This window comes from Lepidochelys kempii, chromosome 22 (assembly GCF_965140265.1).
Source record: "Lepidochelys kempii isolate rLepKem1 chromosome 22, rLepKem1.hap2, whole genome shotgun sequence".
NCBI classification, from domain to species: domain Eukaryota; kingdom Metazoa; phylum Chordata; order Testudines; family Cheloniidae; genus Lepidochelys; species Lepidochelys kempii.
Genome location: NC_133277.1, coordinates 3,848,920 through 3,871,964, shown reverse-complemented (window position 1 = coordinate 3,871,964; position 23,045 = coordinate 3,848,920). Strand labels below are relative to the sequence as shown.

General features: G+C 50.3%; 1 protein-coding gene across 3 annotated transcripts in view; it reads left to right on the top strand.

The window, feature by feature from the left end:
- Positions 1-533: 533 nt before the first annotated feature.
- The window catches only part of EI24 (EI24 autophagy associated transmembrane protein), a 40,151-nt gene continuing 17,639 nt past the window's right edge, over positions 534-23,045 (top strand). For 2 of the 3 annotated variants that reach the window (XM_073320767.1, XM_073320765.1), the window contains exons 1-3: positions 6,254-6,358; positions 18,870-19,017; positions 21,428-21,573. In XM_073320767.1, the coding sequence (XP_073176868.1) occupies positions 18,976-19,017; positions 21,428-21,573 (188 nt within the window). In that variant the 5' untranslated portion in view covers positions 6,254-6,358; positions 18,870-18,975. Of the gene's footprint in view, positions 700-6,253; positions 6,359-18,869; positions 19,018-21,427; positions 21,574-23,045 lie in introns of those variants that run through there. The other variant, XM_073320766.1, reaches the window with a different exon arrangement.

Genomic DNA, 23,045 nt, shown 5'->3' with positions numbered 1-23,045 from the left:
CTCAGATGATCAGAGCTGAAAGAATTTTAAAACCCCAAAGTGCGTGTCCCTGTTTGTGCTGTTTGTTTACCTTCTGCCTGTCTTCCAGCTTGCGCAATGGAAACCAACTGAATCAGCTTCCCTTTTCTCACTTATGGTCAATGTCACTTTCAGGGGCTGACAGCTGAATGTGAGCTGCAAATAGTAAAGAGGAAGGGTCATTTGTTTAAAACCAGCTGTTTCCTTTGGAACTGAAAAAAATTGTACAAACATAGCTACTGGTCTTAGCTTTTATAAATGTTGGGCAGAAATTTAAGTTGCCCTTTGCCCTGTTGCAACACGGGGGGAGGAGGTGGTATGAGGACATCTGGAGTTTAAAAATAGCATCAGTCATTATTAATTAGACATTAAACTCCATTTCCCAGAAACTCAGAGGATGCTGCGAAAGAGCCTGGCATCGAGAACTACATTGCCCAGACAGCTCTGCGTATCCATCTTGCTCGGTAGCAGACTCATATTATTTCTGTTCTTACATTGCAGGAGAGGTTAAGAACTACACTTCCCAGTGTGCTCCTGAAAGACATGCTCTGTGCAGAGATGTCCAGGGCCTGGGACAGGGGAGCTGCTTTGTTTTGGACCTGTACAAGGAATTAATCCCAGCACTTAACACACTGACAGGCGTGGAGACCCCAGTGAAGGCCAGCTGGGGAGCCCCAGGAGGTAAGTCACAGTCTGGAGAGAGGGAGGCAGAGTGTACAGGGCTGGTTCTGGGTGCTGAAAACATTGGGACTCTGATGGGGACAAAATAGCCAGGTTGCGTGTAAGGCAGAGCAAGGGCACATGCCTGTGTGTTGGAAATATGGTAGGGGACTCTTCCCTCTGCATGCAGGTGGGTGCTGGGTGGAACATGAGCAGGGATCCTTGTTTCCCGTGATTAACTTCCCTTCCCCAAAATTTTCTGATAAAAAAACGTAAAAATCTGCCTTTTCCCACGATTAAAATGAAATGCTGAACTTTAGTTTCCCTAGCCACAACACAGGGGAACTCCATTTATCTGATCTAATTAGGACGGGGGCCGGATTGGATAATCAAAAATTTGGAAAATCCGTAGAGCTTCAGCTCTGGGCAGCGGGTCTTGGGCTGTCAGCCCTGGTTTGGTCAATATGGAGAGCTGGATATCGGAGGCTCAGATAAACGGGGTTCTGCTGTATACATTTTTATTTTTTCACAAAATATAAAAACTAAAGATTCTCTGTAAAAACACTAATTGCACGTTTTTCTGTGGTAAATGGATTTCTAGGAACCCTGAACATGAGCCACAATTTGGGTCTCTGTGTGCCAGGTTGGACAATGCAGCGCTTTCTGTCTGGGAGTGTGTGTCAGGGAGGACCTTAATACCTTTCTCCCTGAACAGGCAGGAGTTGTGCCCTACCATATTTAATAATCTGTTGGCCAGTGTCTGTCAGATGGTATGCTCTTTAAGGTCTTTTCTTCCTACATGGTACTAATAAAAGCGTACAGCAGGCAGGGACCCTAATTTAGATATTAACTGTATATCTGATTGACAAGCCATTCATTCAGTCTAGTTTACTGAACTCTTAATAGCTACAGTCCTACCAAAGAGTGACTGTGCCTTCCCACTTTCTGCTCGGCTGATAAAACTGAATTATTTGTAAATCTCTATAAAATGTTGTCAGGGGGAAAAACTGTGATTAGAGACATATGTGAAGGGGATGGAGCTTTTTAGTTCATTTTGTACCATGCTCATCACCATGGTATCTAATCATCTCTGCATGCTACAAGGAAATCTGTTTGCAGGGTGAGATATATATGCTAATTGCTAGAAGTTTGGGGTGGTTATTAGTTGTAAGGCAGTCAACTAAGTTGTGAATGGGCTTTTGAATGAGGAAGTGACAGCAAACTGAATAGTCATTGAATTTTGCTCACCCAAATTCTGACATCAACTTTGAACTTGACCTTGATCTTGTGCTTGGACTGAAGGGACCCGAGACCAAACTTGAAAAAACAAAAGAACCTGTATTGCTATCTTAATTTTCTCTCTAAAGGTGTAAAACCGGTAACCACATTTTCAAGGGAAGATAGCCAGCCCAGACTTCATAATAGTTTGAAAGTGGGCTGGACGCAGAAGGGACTGTTGAAAGTGCGACTTATAAATCATCATATGTTGTGTATTGGTGCTTCAATTTCTTGGCCACCTGTCTCCTGAAGTGGGAAGTAAAAATGAAAATGACTTCTAATGAATTTTGGTCATTTGGTGCTCATTTGGCCCCAATCCTGCACTCGCCTCCATGCAGGTGGGCTACTGTCTCTGTGCAGAAACCAGTATACTTCAGTGGGGCTCTGTGGAGGCATAGGGGCCTGACTCTGCATATCCCATTGCAAGGTCAGGGCCTTGCAGGCCACTGATACATATTTGATGTTGAGAAGATTAAGAGATCTGATGGAAGGTACCTCGCAGAAATCAGCTTGTTTCATTCTGCAGGATGTAGTTTGATATTGGCAGCTCAGTGACTGGGGTGTATTTTCTCTTGAATGATTGTTAAGTATTATTATTTTTTGCTTGTTGCTTTAATAGGGGAAAGTGACCAGAATGATTGTTCTGGGGAAGGTGCATTAGCTAAGATTTCTGAACTGTTGTGAATGTGCCAGAAGAATTAAAAAATGTATCTATCTTTTTAAGGAACATGCCCACACGACAGGAAAAGGCTTAGGGATGGGCTAAGCATGAACAGCTCCAAAGGTGATAGCAGATTACCACCCAGGGTTGGTGTGGTTACTCTCCAGTCGGCTGGTCCCAAACATTTATTTTCCTTCAGTACACTTCCTGCCACACTTCAGGAGAATTTCTGTTGGAGTTCACTTTGCAGCAGGTACTAGGATTCTCAGAACGTGGCCCAGAATCCTTTTATAACAGCACTATAGCTAGTGTGAAGGATCTGAGCTCCCTGTCTGGCAGCTGGAGGAGCCTGCTGCCAATGGCTGAGCAGAAAAAGGGGCCGCAAGGATGAATATGTAGATGGAGGAAGGTTGCTGTGCTGGGGTGGGTAGGTTTGTTTGCAATAAGAATTTTTGTTGGTTTTTGGTGTGCAGAGGCCACTAATCCTGTCTTCACCTCCTGAATCAATGCTTGTAGGGTCAGCTTGGCCCTGCCCTACCAAATGCCGAGGGTTAGCACATCTCCTATCATGAAGATGAGGAGATCTGTCCTAAGGAATAACTCTGAGGCCTAATCTACACTTAAAAATTAGATCGATCTAGCTACATCACTCAGGGCTATGAAAAAATTTGCTCCTGGTGCAACGTAGTTAGGTCGATCTAACTCCCATCGAATACGTGGTTAGGTTGACGGAAGAATTCTTAGAATCATAGAATCATAGAATATCAGGGTTGGAAGGGACCCCAGAAGGTCATCTAGTCCAACCCCCTGCTCAAAGCAGGACCAATTCCCAGTTAAATCATCCCAGCCAGGGCTTTGTCAAGCCTGACCTTAAAAACCTCTAAGGAAGGAGATTCTACCACCTCCCTAGGTAACGCATTCCAGTGTTTCACCACGCTCTTAGTGAAAAAGTTTTTCCTAATATCCAATCTAAACCTCCCCCACTGCAACTTGAGACCATTACTCCTCGTTCTGTCATCTGCTACCATTGAGAACAGTCTAGAGCCATCCTCTTTGGACCCCCCTTTCAGGTAGTTGAAAGCAGCTATCAAATCCCCCCTCATTCTTCTCTTCTGCAGGCTAAACAATCCCAGCTCCCTCAGTCTCTCCTCATAACTCATGTGTTCCAGTCCCCTAATCATTTTTGTTGCCCTTCGCTGGACTCTCTCCAATTTATCCACATCCTTCTTGAAGTGTGGGGCCCAAAACTGGACACAGTACTCCAGATGAGGCCTCACCAATGTCGAATAGAGGGGAACGATCACGTCCTTCGATCTGCTCGCTATGCCCCTACTTATACATCCCAAAATGCCATTGGCCTTCTTGGCAACAAGGGCACACTGCTGACTCATATCCAGCTTCTCGTCCACTGTCACCCCTAGGTCCTTCTCCGCAGAACTGCTGCCTAGCCATTCAGTCCCTAGTCTGTAGCTGTGCATTGGGTTCTTCCGTCCTAAGTGCAGAACCCTGCACTTATCCTTATTGAACCTCATCAGATTCCTTTTGGCCCAATCCTCCAATTTGTCTAGGTCCTTCTGTATCCTATCCCTCCCCTCCAGCGTATCTACCACTCCTCCCAGTTTAGTATCATCCGCAAATTTGCTGAGAGTGCAATCCACACCATCCTCCAGATCCAGATCATCCTTCTTCTGTCAACCTAGCTATTACCTCCCAGAGGGGCAGCTAAACTCCAGCAATGGAAACCCCCCATCTGTTTATGTAGGAAGCATTAATGCTATGGCGCTACAGGGGCACAGCTGCATCACCATAGCTGTGTTGGTGTCACCGCTGTAGTGTAGACGTACCCTGAGATAACGGAGAAACATAGAACTGTGTTAACTGAGTAATGCACTTGTTTAACTAGTTGCTATTCTAAGCTCTGGAGAAGGGAAGGATGTGGGGTGATGTCCCCTCACACAGTTACTCCATGCTCATTGGCTTCAGAATGCTCTGACTAGTCCAGAGCATTTGCTTGTTGTTACAATGAGATAATTGCAGGACACTTCCTGTTTACAAGGTAAATGGCTACATCCTGGGCAGACATCCTGAGATGTTTATTACCCAGAGCACAGTTATTATTCAGTTAAGAGGAAGAACCATCTGTTGTACTGAGAGATGCTCATTTGTGTCATACACCCTGTCCATCCCTCCGCTCCTCCTTACTCTTCACAGAGATTTAGCCCCACCCTCAATAAGTGAGTGATTTGTAATGTAACGATATTCTTCCCAAAGCTGTCACAACCCTCCCCCACACTAATTAATATTATGGTGCATTAACAGCTGGAAGGGGAGGGTGTTGTATGTAGAACTGCTGGCATGCATACAAATTGGCTCATCTGCTCTAAAGCCATCATAGGAGGAGGCGGTACATAGGGCATGGTCTCTTTGCCCATAGGAGCAGAAACACAGGGCCTCATTTTCACTCAGAGACACAGACTGCCACTTCGTGGGAAACAGGTACATGTTCAAATTACAGACAGTTCTGCTTGTGTCATTTACTGAATTTTCCTTCCTTGTCTTTTATCCTTAGCTCATCAGTGTAGCTAGTCAAAATTAACCCCAGTTTGGGATTAGAGGGTTGACTCCAACAAGCTACATCAAGGTAAAAACTACCTGTGCCTTGTTGTCTCCTGTAGGATTTTACATTGCAGTAACTACCTTAATGACAGGTTTCAGAGGAGCAGCTGTGTTCGTCTGTATTCGCAAAAAGAAAAGGAGGACTTGTAGCACCTTAGAGACTAACCCATTTATTTGAGCATCGGATGCATCCGATGAAGTGAGCTGTAGCTCACGAAAGCTTATGCTCTAATAAATTTGTTCGTCCCTAAGGTGCCACAAGTCCTCCTTTTCTTTTTATCTTAATGTAAAAACATGCCTATTCTTTGCAGTGAAGACCAGTCCTCTCTAGAAGATCCCAATGAAAGGCTGTGGAAAGGTGGCTGATGTCACCGCAGTGGGTTTCACGTCTTCAGGTGGGGAATAAGTGGCAGGATCAGAAGAGCTCCTAAAATGTAAAGACCCTGGGCCTGGTTCTCCTGGGAGTTGTACCATCGTCATCATCAATCAGGAGCAGCTGCACTGAAGTCGGCAGAAGTTATCTGGTGCAAGACGGGAGTGAGAAACTGGGCCCATCTCCAGGAATAGGACGACAGCCCGAACGAGAACCCAGCTGTGCGACGGGCCCCTGTTCTCCCCCTCCACGGAAGGGGAAAGGGGCCGGGGGGCGGGGGTCCTGGCAAGGCAGGGGGCTGGGGGGCTGGGACAGAACCCAGGAGTTCTGAGGTGGTGCGGGTGGGGGCCCGGCAGGGGGGGCACCGGGCCAGGCCCTGCGGTTGGGTGTGTGCCACCGTGGGCGGCCTCAGCACGAGGCTGGCCCCGGGCCCCAGCAACGTGCCCAGGCCCAAGCTCCCCCCGCCCCAAGGTTGCTTCAGCAGGGAGCGCTGCGGGCTGCGCCTCTCCTGCGCCCCCTGTGGCCGCCCGTGCATTGCACCCCTGAGGGGGACGGGCCGCGCCTGCGCGTTCGCAGGCCGGCGCCGCGCCGCGGGCTCCCTTGGCGGCCGCCGTGAGTGCTGCCGAGCTGAGGAGGCTGCTGGCGCATGCGCGGTGTGTCTCGGCCGGCCGGCGCGCTCGGCTGGGAAGTCCGGCCTGAGAGGGGGACGGAGCCTCGGTCGCGGAGCCCCGGGAGCGTCCCCGCCCGCTCCGGTGAGCCCCGGCCCCGGGCACCCCCCCCGCCCGCTCCCCCGGGCACCCCCCGCCCCGCCGCCCGCTGGGTGCTCTGTCCCTGGCACCCCCCGCCCCACCGCCCGGGCACCCCGTCCCGCCCCGGCACTGCGCTCTGCCCCCCGGTCCCTGGCACCCCGCTCTGCCCCCGCTCTCTGCCCCCCGGGCACCCCGTCCCGCCCCGGCACTGCGCTCTGCCCCCCGCTCTCTGCCCCCCGGGCACCCCGTCCCGCCCCGGCACTGCGCTCTGCCCCCCGCTCTCTGCCCCCCGCTCTGCCCCCCGGGCACCCCGTCCCGCCCCGGCACTGCGCTCTGCCCCCCGGTCCCTGGCACCCCGCTCTGCCCCCGCTCTCTGCCCCCCGGGCACCCCGTCCCGCCCCGGCACTGCGCTCTGCCCCCGCTCTCTGCCCCCCGGGCACCCCGTCCCGCCCCGGCACTGCGCTCTGCCCCCCGGTCCCTGGCACCCCGCTCTGCCCCCCGCTCTGCCCCCCGGGCACCCCGTCCCGCCCCGGCACTGCGCTCTGCCCCCCGGTCCCTGGCACCCCGCTCTGCCCCCGCTCTGCCCCCCGGGCACCCCGTCCCGCCCCGGCACTGCGCTCTGCCCCCCGGTCCCTGGCACCCCGCTCTGCCCCCCGCTCTGCCCCCCGGGCACCCCGTCCCGCCCCGGCACTGCGCTCTGCCCCCCGGTCCCTGGCACCCCGCTCTGCCCCCCGCTCTGCCCCCCGGGCACCCCGTCCCGGCACTGCGCTCTGCCCCCCGCTCTCTGCCCCCCGGGCACCCCGTCCCGCCCCGGCACTGCGCTCTGCCCCCCGGTCCCTGGCACCCCGCTCTGCCCCCCGCTCTGCCCCCCGGGCACCCCGCCCCGGCACTGCGCTCTGCCCCCCGCTCTCTGCCCCCCGGGCACCCCGCCCCGGCACTGCGCTCTGCCCCCCGCTCTCTGCCCCCCGGGCACCCCGTCCCGGCACTGCGCTCTGCCCCCGCTCTCTGCCCCCCGGGCACCCCGTCCCGGCACTGCGCTCTGCCCCCCGCTCTCTGCCCCCCGCTCTGCCCCCCGGGCACCCCGTCCCGGCACTGCGCTCTGCCCCCCGCTCTCTGCCCCCCGCTCTGCCCCCCGGGCACCCCGTCCCGCCCCGGCACTGCGCTCTGCCCCCCGCTCTCTGCCCCCCGCTCTGCCCCCCGGGCACCCCGTCCCGCCCCGGCACTGCGCTCTGCCCCCCGCTCTCTGCCCCCCGGGCACCCCGTCCCGGCACTGCGCTCTGCCCCCCGCTCTCTGCCCCCTGGGCACCCCGTCCCGGCACTGCGCTCTGCCCCCCGCTCTCTGCCCCCCGCTCTGCACCCCGGGCACCCCGTCCCGCCCCGGCACTGCGCTCTGCCCCCCGGTCCCTGGCACCCCGCTCTGCCCCCCGCTCTGCCCCCCGGGCACCCCGTCCCGCCCCGGCACTGCGCTCTGCCCCCCGGTCCCTGGCACCCCGCTCTGCCCCCCGCTCTGCCCCCCGGGCACCCCGTCCCGCCCCGGCACTGCGCTCTGCCCCCCGCTCTCTGCCCCCCGGGCACCCCGCCCCGGCACTGCGCTCTGCCCCCCGGTCCCTGGCACCCCGCTCTGCCCCCGCTCTCTGCCCCCCGGGCACCCCGTCCCGCCCCGGCACTGCGCTCTGCCCCCCGGTCCCTGGCACCCCGCTCTGCCCCCCGCTCTGCCCCCCGGGCACCCCGTCCCGCCCCGGCACTGCGCTCTGCCCCCCGGTCCCTGGCACCCCGCTCTGCCCCCCGCTCTGCCCCCCGGGCACCCCGTCCCGCCCCGGCACTGCGCTCTGCCCCCCGCTCTCTGCCCCCCGGGCACCCCGCCCCGGCACTGCGCTCTGCCCCCCGGTCCCTGGCACCCCGCTCTGCCCCCGCTCTCTGCCCCCCGGGCACCCCGTCCCGCCCCGGCACTGCGCTCTGCCCCCCGGTCCCTGGCACCCCGCTCTGCCCCCGCTCTCTGCCCCCTGGGCACCCCGTCCCGCCCCGGCACTGCGCTCTGCCCCCCGGTCCCTGGCACCCCGCTCTGCCCCCCGCTCTGCCCCCCGGGCACCCCGTCCCGCCCCGGCACTGCGCTCTGCCCCCGCTCTCTGCCCCCCGGGCACCCCGTCCCGCCCCGGCACTGCGCTCTGCCCCCGCTCTCTGCCCCCCGGGCACCCCGTCCCGCCCCGGCACTGCGCTCTGCCCCCCGCTCTCTGCCCCCCGCTTTGCTCCCCGCTCTCTGTCCCCCGGGCACCCCGTCCCGGCACTGCGCTCTGCCCCCCGCTCTCTGCCCCCCGCTCTGCCCCCCGGGCACCCCGTCCCGCCCCGGCACTACGCTCTGCCCCCGCTCTCTGCCCCCCGGGCACCCCGTCCCGCCCCGGCACTGCGCTCTGCCCCCCGCTCTCTGCCCCCCGCTCTCTGCCCCCCGCTCTCTGCCCCCCGCTCTGCCCCCCGGGCACCCCGTCCCGCCCCGGCACTGCGCTCTGCCCCCCGGTCCCTGGCACCCCGCTCTGCCCCCCGCTCTGCCCCCCGGGCACGCCGTCCCGCCCCGGCACTGCGCTCTGCCCCCGCTCTCTGCCCCCCGGGCACCCCGTCCCGCCCCGGCACTGCGCTCTGCCCCCCGGTCCCTGGCACCCCGCTCTGCCCCCCGCTCTCTGCCCCCCGCTCTCTGCCCCCCGCTCTCTGCCCCCCGCTCTGCCCCCCGGGCACCCCGTCCCGCCCCGGCACTGCGCTCTGCCCCCCGGTCCCTGGCACCCCGCTCTGCCCCCCGCTCTGCCCCCCGGGCACGCCGTCCCGCCCCGGCACTGCGCTCTGCCCCCGCTCTCTGCCCCCCGGGCACCCCGTCCCGCCCCGGCACTGCGCTCTGCCCCCGCTCTCTGCCCCCCGCTTTGCCCCCCGCTCTCTGCCCCCCGGGCACCCCGTCCCGCCCCGGCACTGCGCTCTGCCCCCCGCTTTGCCCCCCGCTCTCTGTCCCCCGGGCACCCCGCCCCGGCACTGCGCTCTGCCCCCGCTCTCTGCCCCCCGGGCACCCCGTCCCGCCCCGGCACTGCGCTCTGCCCCCCGGTCCCTGGCACCCCGCTCTGCCCCCCGCTCTGCCCCCCGGGCACCCCGTCCCGCCCCGGCACTGCGCTCTGCCCCCCGCTCTCTGCCCCCCGCTCTCTGCCCCCCGCTCTCTGCCCCCCGGGCACCCCGTCCCGCCCCGGCACTGCGCTCTGCCCCCCGGTCCCTGGCACCCCGCTCTGCCCCCCGCTCTGCCCCCCGGGCACCCCGTCCCGCCCCGGCACTGCGCTCTGCCCCCGCTCTCTGCCCCCCGGGCACCCCGTCCCGCCCCGGCACTGCGCTCTGCCCCCCGGTCCCTGGCACCCCGCTCTGCCCCCCGCTCTGCCCCCCGGGCACCCCGTCCCGCCCCGGCACTGCGCTCTGCCCCCGCTCTCTGCCCCCCGGGCACCCCGTCCCGCCCCGGCACTGCGCTCTGCCCCCGCTCTCTGCCCCCCGCTTTGCCCCCCGCTCTCTGCCCCCCGGGCACCCCGTCCCGCCCCGGCACTGCGCTCTGCCCCCCGCTCTCTGCCCCCCGCTTTGCCCCCCGCTCTCTGTCCCCCGGGCACCCCGCCCCGGCACTGCGCTCTGCCCCCGCTCTCTGCCCCCCGGGCACCCCGTCCCGCCCCGGCACTGCGCTCTGCCCCCGCTCTCTGCCCCCCGGGCACCCCGTCCCGCCCCGGCACTGCGCTCTGCCCCCGCTCTCTGCCCCTCGGGCACCCCGTCCCGCCCCGGCACTGCGCTCTGCCCCCCGGTCCCTGGCACCCCGCTCTGCCCCCCGCTCTGCCCCTCGGGCACCCCGTCCCGCCCCGGCACTGCGCTCTGCCCCCCGCTCTCTGCCCCTCGGGCACCCCGTCCCGCCCCGGCACTGCGCTCTGCCCCCCGCTCTCTGCCCCTCGGGCACCCCGTCCCGCCCCATCCCCGCTCTCTGCCCCCCTGCTCTCTGCCCCCCCGCTCTCTGCCCCCCGGTCTCTGGGCCCCGTTCTGCCCTGGGTGCTCAATCTCAGGCACCCCCGGGCACGCTGGCCTTCCCTGCCCCGGTTGCTGTGGGTGACACCCGTTCCCGGCCCCCACCTGCCTGCGTGCCCCGGCCCAGATGCTTTCCCCCTCTGGTACCCCATCTTATTAGGTTGGATATTAGGAAAAACTTTTTCACGAGGAGGGTGGTGAAGCCCGGGAATGGGTTCCCTAGGGAGGTGATGGAATCTCCATCCTTAGATGTTTTTAAGGTCAGGCTTGACAAAGCCCTGGCTGGGATGATTTAGTTGGGGATGGGTCCTGCTTTGAGCAGGGGTTTGGACTAGATGACCTCCTGAGGTCCCTTCCAACCCTGATATTCTATGATTCTGTGATCTCCTTTGTCTTCACCCCGGTCTTGGTATAGGGCTCCCTCCCCAGCGTCCTCTCTCTGGGCTGCCTGGGGTGACAGGAAACTCCTTGCTCTCCCTCATCCGACCTGCCCTGTCTCCCTCTGTTGGGTGCTACCCCTGATTCTGTAGGGAGAGGGGCCCTGAGCCACTGAGTGGGTCCTTTCGCCACAGGAGAGTAGGGGGGAGAAGAATCCCTCATCATGGGGGGGGGGGGGGGGGGTGTTGTCTACCTGGATATACAGGGGAAGGGGAAGCAGCTTTATAGGGACACTGAATTGAGGGTGTGTGGTGTGTCTGCTTTTTAGGGATGTGCTGAACTGGCTAAATCCAGCAGGCGCAGCTGCTTTGTAGGGAGTCAGGTAGCCCGAGATGGCCCTTTCTAAGAACATTTGTTAGGGAACTGACTTCGCTTAATGATCGTGACTGGAACTGGAAACATGCCACTTGCTGAGGAGGTGTTCAGCTGGTGCCAGAAGGTGAAGAGAAGAACTCTGCTCTTCCAGCACAGCCATCATCCCTTTTATTCCTGGACATTTATTCAGCCCAGAATTTTTCCCACTTAAATTCTGTTAGACTTTATTCATGGACTTCTCTCTTAACTGGGACGATTCTGTCCTTTGGCCCATCCCAGTCAAGGGGCTTCTGCTGTTTATTGGCTTAATTGCATAAAAAACCACTTTCATTTGTAACTATAAATGTGATTCATGTCCTTATCTGACACAGATCCATTAGTATCGTGGTTTTCTACCTGTGGTGTGTGAACCCCTGGGGGTCCACAGACTGTGTCTAAAGTGTCCGCAAAAGGTTGTCGTTACCATAGAACAGTGGTTTTCAACCCATGGTCCACAGAAGTCTGGGGGTCTGCAGAATGTCTGCAAATGAAAAAAGGTTGGAAACCACTGCGTTAGTATAATCATTGACTTCACTATGGCCATGTCTGTGCGACTGCAGTATCGCTATAGTGCTGTATCTATGCCACTGTAACTCCATAGTGTAGACACAAGACTACAGAAATGGAAGGAGTATTTCCATCGCTGCAGGAATTCCACCTCCCGAGCTTACAGGAACTCGGTCAATGAAGCATTCTTTCATCGGCTGCTTAAAACCTAGGTTGGCATAGCTATATCACTCAAGGGTGTGGATTTTTCACACCCCCTGGGTGATGTAGCTATTTTGAACTATGTTTTAAATGTAGACCAGGCAGAGTGAAATAAGAATGTGCAGAATGGGGCTCTGCAGAGTCTCCGGAGTGCATCCATGTGGATTTGATTGCAAAATTAGGGCCCAATTTTGGGGTGACAGCTTAAAAATCTGTGCTAAAGCTTTGCATTCTAAAGAAACCACAGTAATGAAATATAATTTACATATTGATCAGCGTGGATTTGATTTCAATCAAATTGATTTAAATCATGATTTAAATCACTAGTCAGGAAGACTTGATTTAATCATGGATTTCTACATAAAAGTGACAGGTTTTAGAGCGGTAGCCGTGATAGTTATTTTTACATAAAAGTGCATTCTTGTTGGTTGTTATAACCTTAATACATATTCTTCACAACTTAGAGATAGATATAAGTTTCATTTTTAGAAGGTACACACTATATATTTTTTAAGTGATTTATTTTGAAAACTTTTCAGATTAGTTTTACAGCTGTATCAGAAAATGAATGATGGTTTGGTTATTTCATTTACCAAAGGTAATTGAAGCAGATATTTATGAAGTCATTGGGAGGTGAACTAGCTCCAATTCAACAGGTTAATCATTAATATTTGGAGGATTTTCTTGTCAGGCTGTATTAGGAGGAGAACATCACCAGACAGACATTTAAATTGTTTTATTTAACTAAAAAAAGTTATGTATTCTGGATTTTTTTTCTTCAACAGCAAACATATCATATATTAACAAAACAAGCATATGAATTTTTGAATTTAAACATTCAAGTTTTTTAAAATCAGGTTTGTTTCTGTTAAAATTGTTTTTAACTAAAATAGTTAAATGAAATTCAAAACAAAACAAAACAAAAATTAAATTGACAATGTCAGCCAGATCAACCTGAGAAACTTAAAATATTGGCTTCTGCAGCTAAATCAGTCGTCTTCACCTTCATTTTCCTGTTTGTTCATAATCTGGGAAAGAAAAACTAGCTTTCCTGCTATTTCAGGTCCCAAACGAGTTCTCAGTTTGGAATGAAGTAGTCCAAAGGAAGAAAATATTCTCTCTACACTCTACTGTTCTCTCTACAGAAGAAGCTACTGCTGTTAAAAGTGAGATTATCACTTCAACAGTCTCTGAATCCAAGTGCTTAAGTGACTTCCACCAGTTCACTGGTGTGATTTTCTTTAAAACATCATCAGCGAACATATATTTCTTGAATGTTCTTATTCGCAAACTGGGTCTCTTTTATGGCCTGCTGCCATTATAGGTTTTCCCTTCTAGTGAGAGAATGGTATGATAGATCTCAAATCAATGAAGGCTACACTCAGAAAGACCTCAAGACTTCTGGAATATGCTGCTCAAACAGTTTCACTTTTGTTTCTACTACCTGTCCCTCCCTTCTCGCATTTATCTCCTTGTCCAGATCTATTCCGCCCCCAACAACCTTCTATTCATTGAACTTTTTGAAACTTTGCACTTTTAGAGAGAGGTAAGGCACTGACTCTGTGTACACAGATTTGCAGAGGGACAGTAGGGTTGAGGTTTGTTATTTCTCACCTGTATATATTATTTAAAAACATTTTTGCTGTTTACAAGCATGTTATCTCTGGAGACACAAATCCACAGTTTGAGAACTGCAAAACTAAGCATCTCTGATGGTATCTTCTATCTAGACTGAGCACTGGGTCCCTTTGGGTAGATAGAAATATTAACCTAAATTATCTATACGGAAGCCCCTGGAGCCCCATAAGATTGGGTCCCTAATCCATGAACTATTGGAACTCATTTACAAAACTTTTCTTAAACATTACATGAATATATTGTCTCATATTATAGAATTATAATTTATAATCCCTATTCCATGATGAGATATCTTTGAGCTATAATGTATCTTAATTAAAACTATCTTTAGATAGGTTTTTCCCTCAAAAAGCAATTTATCAAAAAAAATCCAAATTTTATTTATTTTTTTTAAAAATCATTGATTTTTATCCACCCTGAAATTGATTAATTTAGAAGGGCACTGTGATGGGGTGGATTAGCTTCCCACTATGGAATGGGAATACAGGAACAACTCTGGGCCCAAGAAGCCCTTCCCCGGTGGGCCTGCTGGGCATGCTCCAGTCAGAGGAGGGGTTTAAAAAGAGGCAGTGCAGTGGGGCAGGGAGCAGAGGGAGGTGGACCTGTTCTCACAGCTTGGAGGGACTACACCTGGAGGATGCATCATCAGGAGGGACGCTGCATCCGGTGGCTCCCATTGCACAGGATAACCGAAAACCTTGATGTGCCTTGAGGAGGAACAAATTGGTAGAAAGAGACCCAAAGAAGTGTGTTAGCTAGATTGCAGGTAGTGAACAGCATCCTTACAGTACTCAAGAGGGCCCTGAGTCAGAAGCGGTGGAGTGCCCAGGCCCAGGTTCCCTCTCCCTCTGGCTGCTGCTTCAGACTGTAACCCCTAGGCCGGTGGGAGACATGTTCTAGCTGCTGAGGGGTGGGGGCTTGCCCAACCATTGGCACTTTAAAAAAAAAAAAAAATTACAAGTCTTCCTGAACATTTTTTACACAGAAGGTTGCGATCACTGAAAGAGATTAGAGAAAACACTTTTTCCTCTCCCTTTGTCAGTTTGATGATTGTGTGCATTGTAAACTTTTCTGTCTCCTCTGTTTGTATGAATCTTTCATACAGCAAGATCGGGGTGGGGGGGCAAGATTTTTAAAAATAGAAAAATGTAACTTCAAACCCACAGAAATTGTCAGCGTCAGCTGTGGGATCAAAAACTACTTAGAATTTGTAAAAGATTGATTTCAAGTTGACTGTCCATTTGTGAGTTAACTTAGGGCTCACAAAATTGAGGGACTAATAACATGGGTTTAGAGGTAGTCACCAGCCAGGCTGGTTCTGTGCAGGGTTACTTTATATAGTTCTGCCTCTGAACGTCTATCCCGCCTGCGGCACCCTCTGCTATTCCAGATCTGGACTCTGAGGAGAGTTTACTAGTCATTTTGAACTGTGTTCTGGTTCTTGTGATGAGGACAAATGTGTTGAAGCATTTAGGTAGTGATCCACATGCTGGACAAATGCTTTTTTGACACTTTAAGAGAAGCTGAAGGATCAAAATTTGATGGCGAAATGCTAAAAGCACAGAAGTTGTGAGACCCTACAATAATAATAGGTATCCTTTTATGTTGTGCTTTTCATCTGTAGATTTCAAAATTCTTTACAAAGAAGGTTGTTATTGTCCCCATGTTACATGTGATGCAGAGAGGATGAAGATTACACAGCTGGATAGTGACAGAGCTGGGAATAGAACCCAGGTCCTTTGACTCCCAATCCAGGCAGTCCACTGGGCCACACATCCCTTATAATAAACTAGTGATAGCATAGGACTTGCAGGGAGAATATTTTTAGTATAGAAACATGCTTTTGATTTGAGCTTTTTGTGGGTTATCATAAACCACTTTCTGTGGACACATGCACATAGACACTAGAGTCATCTGCTGATCACCATCCTGAGCCTACGGCTGGAGGCAGAAGGCTCGTCTCAAAATTGCAACACTAGTGATTCTTTCGCCATGGAAGGCCAATGTAGGACTGTAAACAATATGGGTTTCTATTTGACATAGGTCAGAAATCCAGTGTGTTTCCTTTTTAGAAATTGAGTGGGAAAATCTCATAGAGGAAGATTTCACTGGATACATGTATGGAATAAAATGTGTCTGACATACTTTCCCTTTAACTTGTGCGTGTGTATACTACTGGAGGAAGAAATGGAGAGAGAGCTCTTTTCAAATTGTGAAAATGTTTGACTCCCAAATTACTTGGTAATTTCTGCCTTACTGACTCTTAAGTGTTTCATAACTGTTCTTTCATCCTGCATGCTCATTCTGAGATCTCTTGTTTTTATACTGGGCTATTTCACAGATGAAATATTCTTTTTAGATCTCTATGTCCAGTTAAATGTTTAATACTAGCAGACATCATCCTCTTTGCTTAGGTTCTGGCCTACCTCTCTTAGACTCCACTCCATCTTATGGCCCATCTGTTTTGCCACCTTCTGTGCTCTTACAACAAATACCATTCCCGGGTTAGTTTTGGCCACTGAGTTTTGGTGTTTTGAGATAAGGACACACCCAAAGGGCCTTGCTTTGATCAGCACAATGTCTGATTTGAATACAGTAGATATAAAACTGCAAAACAGAATGTGTATGAAGGTCAAGGTTTAGATCATTGACTGACGTCAGTGTCTGCTGAAGAAGGCTGTTGCTTATTGATACTAATCCTGAAACTGGGTATTTATAACTCTTCAGTTATTGTAGAAATTAAATGATTCACTTTTATGGCTATACATTTGTATGCTCCTGCAGGAAGAAGAACGTGAAAAGTTGTGCATCATGCTGGAATAGGTTGACAAATTGTTGTTTAGTTGCCAGTAGTGTTCTGTAAAACACAACTGTACCAAGGAATTTACAGTCTGTCTCAAACAGAGTTTTTGGAGAATAATTGTAGTACTCAGATTTGTCCACAGATTCAGAATATCTTAATATTTAGAGTTAAAATGTTCAGCAGTTAAATAGATAACAATGTTGACATTTAACTTATCACTATTAGACTTCAGATCTGCTATTTTAGACTGTCTGCAGACATTGTGTTAGTTGTGTATGTGAAGTGTCTTGTTCCTAACCAGAAGGGTTTTGTTCCTAACCAGAAAAAACTTAAAAGCTTCAATTCTAGAGAAACCGATGAAGCCAGGATGGCATTGCAGCCAGTACTAGCCCTTTGCAACTCCGTAACACTAATAAGTTGTCACTTAGGATTATTTTTGTCAAAATACCATAGAACCATACCAGTTAGTCTTGAAAATCAATAAATCTGCTTTCTTTAAAAGAAGCAAAACATAAAAAATTCGCAACACATCTCAGCTAAAATATAACAGTAAAGACTATGATGTGGTGACCTCTTGTATTACGAAGTTACAGAATACACGAAAGAATATTTAAAGTAAGGCTAAGTCTTACTGGTGCAAGCTCCTCTTTACAATGGTGCAGCACACGCATGTTGGGTTTTGTTATGGTGTAGCTACATCAATGTACACGAGTGACAGTGCACAAATCCCTAATGTAGTCAAAGCCCTAAGTCACTTTGTCTGTCTCCTCTGGTGTGCCCTTTACCTCGTGCAGTGCTTATTTCTTTGAAGTAGACTACACTAGGTCTTTCTGTGTAAAGGGTCCTTAGCTCTGGAGCAAGGAGAAGCTTGTATTTCCAAAACATTTGCAAAACAAGTCATGAACCTAATTTGAACTCTGCTTGTCAAATGCATCCCCTGTTCTGACCTGGGTTTTGTCCCGCTGTTTCACTGTTCGCCTCGGCCTGAATACTTTCTCATCTGTCATTGCATACGGTTTCTTGTTTAGGGGCTTGTTAATCTTCATATAACTTTCCTTTTTGCCACTTTGGAGATGCATATAGGAAATCTAGGAGTTTTGATGTACTGAGGTCCATGGTCATTCTTCTCTCTTGTGGGAGTGGTTTCAGAGTCTAAGACCTTCTCTTGTGAAAGATTTGTCTCCCCACTCATGCATTTTTCCCTATTGTTCAACAGTTTTGTTCTTCAGCTGGGACCATACCTAGGGCTGCAGATTTTTTATGACATTTTTTATTAAAAAAGATCGAGCAATCACAGTTAATTTAGTAAAAGTCATAGCTTTTGTGATTTGTGATTTTTTTTTTAAAGCAGTACAAATGAAATTCATCTGTGTCTCATTAAGATGATAGGCCAGCATCCTTCTTCACTGCTGTCACTGCCCTCAGCAGTACCTTCCACCCCGGCACCACAACCCTAATCCCACTATAGTGAGGAGGGGAGGCCATTGGTTTGGGGGCCCTCCCTCAGTGGTGGCTCCTGTCCCACATGGCTGGGCCTGTGGGTTGAGAGCGAGCCTATCCTGTGATCACCCTGGGCATGGGCAGCAGCGGCTCCTGTGTCCCAGGCATTGTGACCTGGCACATCGGCTCATAGCTCTGCTCAGGTTTGGCTTGGCCACCCCGGGGCAGCAGGCTAAATTTGAGTGAATGGCATTGCGACCTGAGAAAAAGGTCACAGTGCCATTCACTCAAATTTGGCCTGGCCACTGCTCTGTCATTATAGAAGGGTGCTGCGATCCCATGCGCCAGGTTGCAATGCCTGGAGTAGGGAGCTGGGCCCAACCCCGTGGGTCTCAGGAACTGCAGCTTGGGGTGAGTGTAGGGTGAGCTAGCTCTCCAACACCCCCACCCAACCTGGTGTAGAGAAGAGGTTGCTGGGGTGACCCACCTAGGACCTTCCCATATGGAAGTCATGGACAAATGGAGAAGTCATGGTATCTGTGACATTTTCACCACTGTGACAAATCTGCAACCGTAGCCACAGCTTTTAAGAAGTAATCTGTTGAATAGGTAGAAGCTAATCCCATGGAGAGCTTTGTGTATCAGGATAGATATCTTGAATTGGACAGTTGTTTGATGAGATCCATCGCAGAGAGCAGAGTACTGGGATGATGTGCTCATGGTGACTTGTGTTGTAAGCAGATAGGCAGCTGCATTTTGTACTAGCAGCTTTTTCAGGATATATGGCTTCATTCCTAGATACGGGTTGCAACAATGAAGACTGGAGTTAATGTAAAACTTTATTTCATTAGTTCAAAAGTCTGAATTTTACAACTTTCAAACCTTTGGTTACCTATGTGTTTTCCAATTGTCATGCCTTTTCTTCAGAAATGCTGCACATTAATATAGTAGTAAGTGTTAAATTATTCATGTAGCCTGGACAAATATTGCCTTCTGTTTAAAATGGTTGAGATGCTATTAAACGTACAATTCCATTACACACACCAATGCGTAAACCAGGAATTCTTTGTTTACATCTACCATGGTAATGTTTCCTTTTCTCTCTGCCAGGCTCCATCAGTTTCCCATCTCTGCATGATGACAGAGGTTTGGGCTCTTCTCTTCCCTTCTCCCTGTAGTTGATAGTTTTGGAATCAGAGGTGATGCTGGAGTAGAGATGGCAGACAGTGTGAAAACCTTCCTTCATGATCTCGTCAGGGTAAGTCTCTCAATTTGTCTTGAGCCCAGAATCTCTTCAGGATCTTTTTTTTCCCCTTGCATAAGTGGCATAGTGAGTTTATCGGCAAAATAGACTTAGAGACCAATCAATATTATAGGTCTTGAATATTCAGATTATATCCTGTTCTTTAACGCTTGGTGCCTCCCTTTCCATGTATCCAATGGTGGACTAAGAATATATCCTCTCCAGGAGTAACCTCAAGTTTCACTCCTGGTTACCTTTTTAAAAAAAATATGGAGCAGAATAGTGGTTGTGTACCTAATTTATATGTGTGGGATCACACACAAATAGCAGGATTCTAATCTCCCTCCAACTCCACTCATTGACATTCTTTTGCTCTTGAGTGTGTGGAAATAAGAGGGAGCTACTCTTGTTCAGCATGATACCACTACAGACTCACACGGCTGAGCATGGTCTGGACAAACGTTGAGCCTCCACTGCACCTCCAAACATCTCTATGTGCTGCAGAGCGCCCTGCAGAATTGAGCCTTAATCACTCTGCCATCAAAGGGATCAATTATGTATTTTTTGTGATGGGAATGCTTGACTGATTACAGCTGATTTGGATGATGCTGCAACAGATGGCCCACAGGTGAAAGGCTAACTCCGACCTAGTTAAGAAGATGTTGCTTCCCCCACCCGTTTTTAAAAAAAGTTGGAAATATCTTAAGTGCTTTCTGGAGCCCTTTGTGGGTTTAACTTTGGGTTTGGGCAACATGGAGCTGATGTTTCTTTGCAACCAGGAAGAGCAAACTGCCTTGGTTTTGTAACCAGAGGACACAATCAAGTAGTGTAAACACCAAATTTTGATTTACATTCGACCACAGATGCCTTGCATATCCTAAATGTGTGTGTAATTATATTTTATTGCCCTTATATTTTCTGCCTCCATGGATTAAAAAAGCTAACAAGATAATAGATAACTTGTATAAAGATATATCATAAATTATACTAATAACTCCCCACTCTTGGTGAGAAATTACAAATAAAGTGAACCAGTTCTTGGGAGATCCTTGAAACACTATCTTGTGGATTGATACTTCTATTGATAGCACAGCATTAAAAAACTAATAACTACGCCTCAAATGTCTGCGACAATCTCACTTATCAGCTTGTGTTACAAAACAAGGCAGTAAAGAAACCCTACTGGATTAATTCCAGCTTTATACACAAATTGGCAGGAGAAAAAGCACTTTTTGCCAGATAGGAGAAAACAGACAAGGAAAGAAATGATTCTCGGGCTTCTGAGAGAGGGGCTATAAATAATGGGAAGTCAACAAGAAATGACACCTTTAAAAAAAAAAAACTAATTACTTTCTACTGTCCCTTTTAGAGATGCCTAAAATGTGTGTGATTTAGGTCACTGGGCCACTGAAAATAGTTGGTGTAATGTATTGAACTGAACCTTGACTACAATTAACAGTGTTGGCTTCTCCTCCTGACGGAGTACTGTTGCTGGCTTTCATCCAAATTGTGGTCTGAGGGAATGATGGGAGCTGAGGGAACACAGGACAGGTGGCCAAACTGTCCCAAAGAGAACAACCTCTCCTTTCTTGGCTACTCCTTACAGCCTCGCTATTCTCCTTGGAATTCCACCTCAGAAGCTCATGACTTTTGTGTCTCCTTCTGCCATTGATCTCGCCACAGGTGCTCTCTGTTGCCGCTTCTGAGCATGGCCAAGATGACATAAAAAAATAGAGCAACATAGCCTTTATTTTTAGCGTGTGCCAAAACTGTTGTCCGGGGAGCATTTCCCCCACTTCCTTGTTTTGTTATCCTGCTGCTGTGACAGTTATCCCACTACTGTTATCGTCATTAATTATCTGTCTACACTAGACTGTGAGCTCCTTGAGGCTGGGACCTTGTCTTTTAAAATGCCATGCACACCTGCAGTTTTATATATAAGCCTCTCAGACCCACCTAAACTGAGATTTTCATTGAAAGGAAAACCACTGCACAATTTAGTACCCCTGAAATGTAGGTCTTGTTTAAAATGTTTTTGTTGAAAGGCCAATATTAATAGAAATGTTGACATAAAATTAAAAACAAATGCAAGGGAAACTGTTTTATAATTCGTACCTTCCTCTGCACAGGTTGTAGCCCAAAGACAGAAGTTTAGGCCAGTGCATGCACCAGAAAGTGAAACTGCCCAGGCTGGTTTTTACTGTCCCTAGCTGACTGAAGTGTGCAAAAGTAAACTGATGCAATGATCATAATGAAGAGATTTGTAAAATTCTTTCCGTTTCTATCATATAGTGGATTGCAGATAATATATGTAATTTTTATGAACATGATTTTTCTATTGATATATATATTCTATCTATATAACTTTTACTTTGACTGCCCAAAGTATGTTGGGTTCAGGTGTCCTGTTTCCTTGTGTCTGCAGGGAATTAAGGACTCCATCTGGGGGATCTGCACAATCTCCAAGCTGGATGCCCGGATCCAACAGAAAAGAGAAGAGCAGAGAAAAAGGAGAGCAAGCAGCGTGCTTGCCCAGCGGAGAGCTCAGAGTGAGGAGAGGAAGCTGGAGAAGTGAGTAAAGGAGCTTAAGTGTTAAAGACTTAACAAATTTGTTTGTGCCTTCTCAACCTACCATCTCCTAGGACAGGGAAGACAGAGAATTATTTGTAAGCACAATGGTTCTGACTAGGACTATGGAGGTCCTAAATAACTGGGAAAACAGAAAGTCACACTGAATTGGGAATAATCTGCAAGAACATTTGTTCACATATATAATATTTCAGAGTAGTCCAGATAGGGAATTTGAGGTGAGTGGAGATTTGACATTTAGACTGCTATTTCCCTCTGCACATGTGAGGATTTCCATGCTTACCCCTCCATGCATTGGGATGAAAATATGCCCCTTAATAGTAGGAACCTACTGACTGAAGGTCCATGGGGTCAGAATCTCTCTGAAATACTTTGCAATTAAAACTGGATTCATGAGCCAACTGTCATTGAAACAGAAAGGTAACAAACATAAAATGGATTAAAGGAGATACACTTTTTACATAAGGCACCTGTGGCAGTGACTTCCACGAGATATTCAGGCCAAGAGCTTAGAAAGATTCAAAAATTGTGTATGGTTAATGGGAGAGGACTAAAAAATAGAGTTATAAACCCTCATGCATCAAGACATAAGCCAACTCAGAACACGGATTTTTACATATCCCTCTGAAGCATCTGGTACTGGCCACTGCTGGAGAAAGGACACTGACCTGGTGGGTAATTAGTGCCACTGATCCAGTGCCTGTATTCTGTGACTGTCTTACAGAAGAGATATTGTATGCAGCGCTGGCAGTTGTGGGATTTGGGAGTAAGCTTTCCACATACAGTTCTGCCATCACACTTCAGAAATTTGCAGGGCTCTCTTAGTCCTGGCCTGGGCATCCAAAACAACTGTTGTTTCACAGTCATACCGTGTTCTTCAGTGATGTGGAAGAAACATCCACTAAGGACTAGGAAGAGATCCTCAAATTTATTGCCACTTGTGACCAAAACAGGATTTCTACCTTGGGTGTCTAGTCTCCAGATTATGGTAGCACTTGTTCTGGCTTCTCTGGTGAGGGTTAGGTTTATTTTTGTACCTAAGGCATGGATTCAACCTCTTTGTTAAATGAGTTAATTTGAGTTAATTTTTACTTTATAAAAAGTCAGTCTTTTAAGAAATAGCACCATATGCCTGTCTTTTTGTTGTTGTTGCCCTGAATGATTTTAGTTATCGAATAAGGCAACTCTTCAGACTTTCCAGACAGTTAATGTACTGAAATCTCATGGATTAGCTGCATTTGAATAATTATTTTAGGATTAATGGTCATATTTTACTATTATTCTTCATAATAAACTTTCTACAGCAGAGACTGATGAATAAAGTTCTACAGAGGTTCCCATAGAACTGCCCTCTTTCAAAAAGGCCACTGCCTTCCAGATTTCCCCAAGAGAGATAAGGGAAGAGGATGGCCCCAGAGAACATAGAGCACCAAAGAACCTTAACTCTGCTCTGT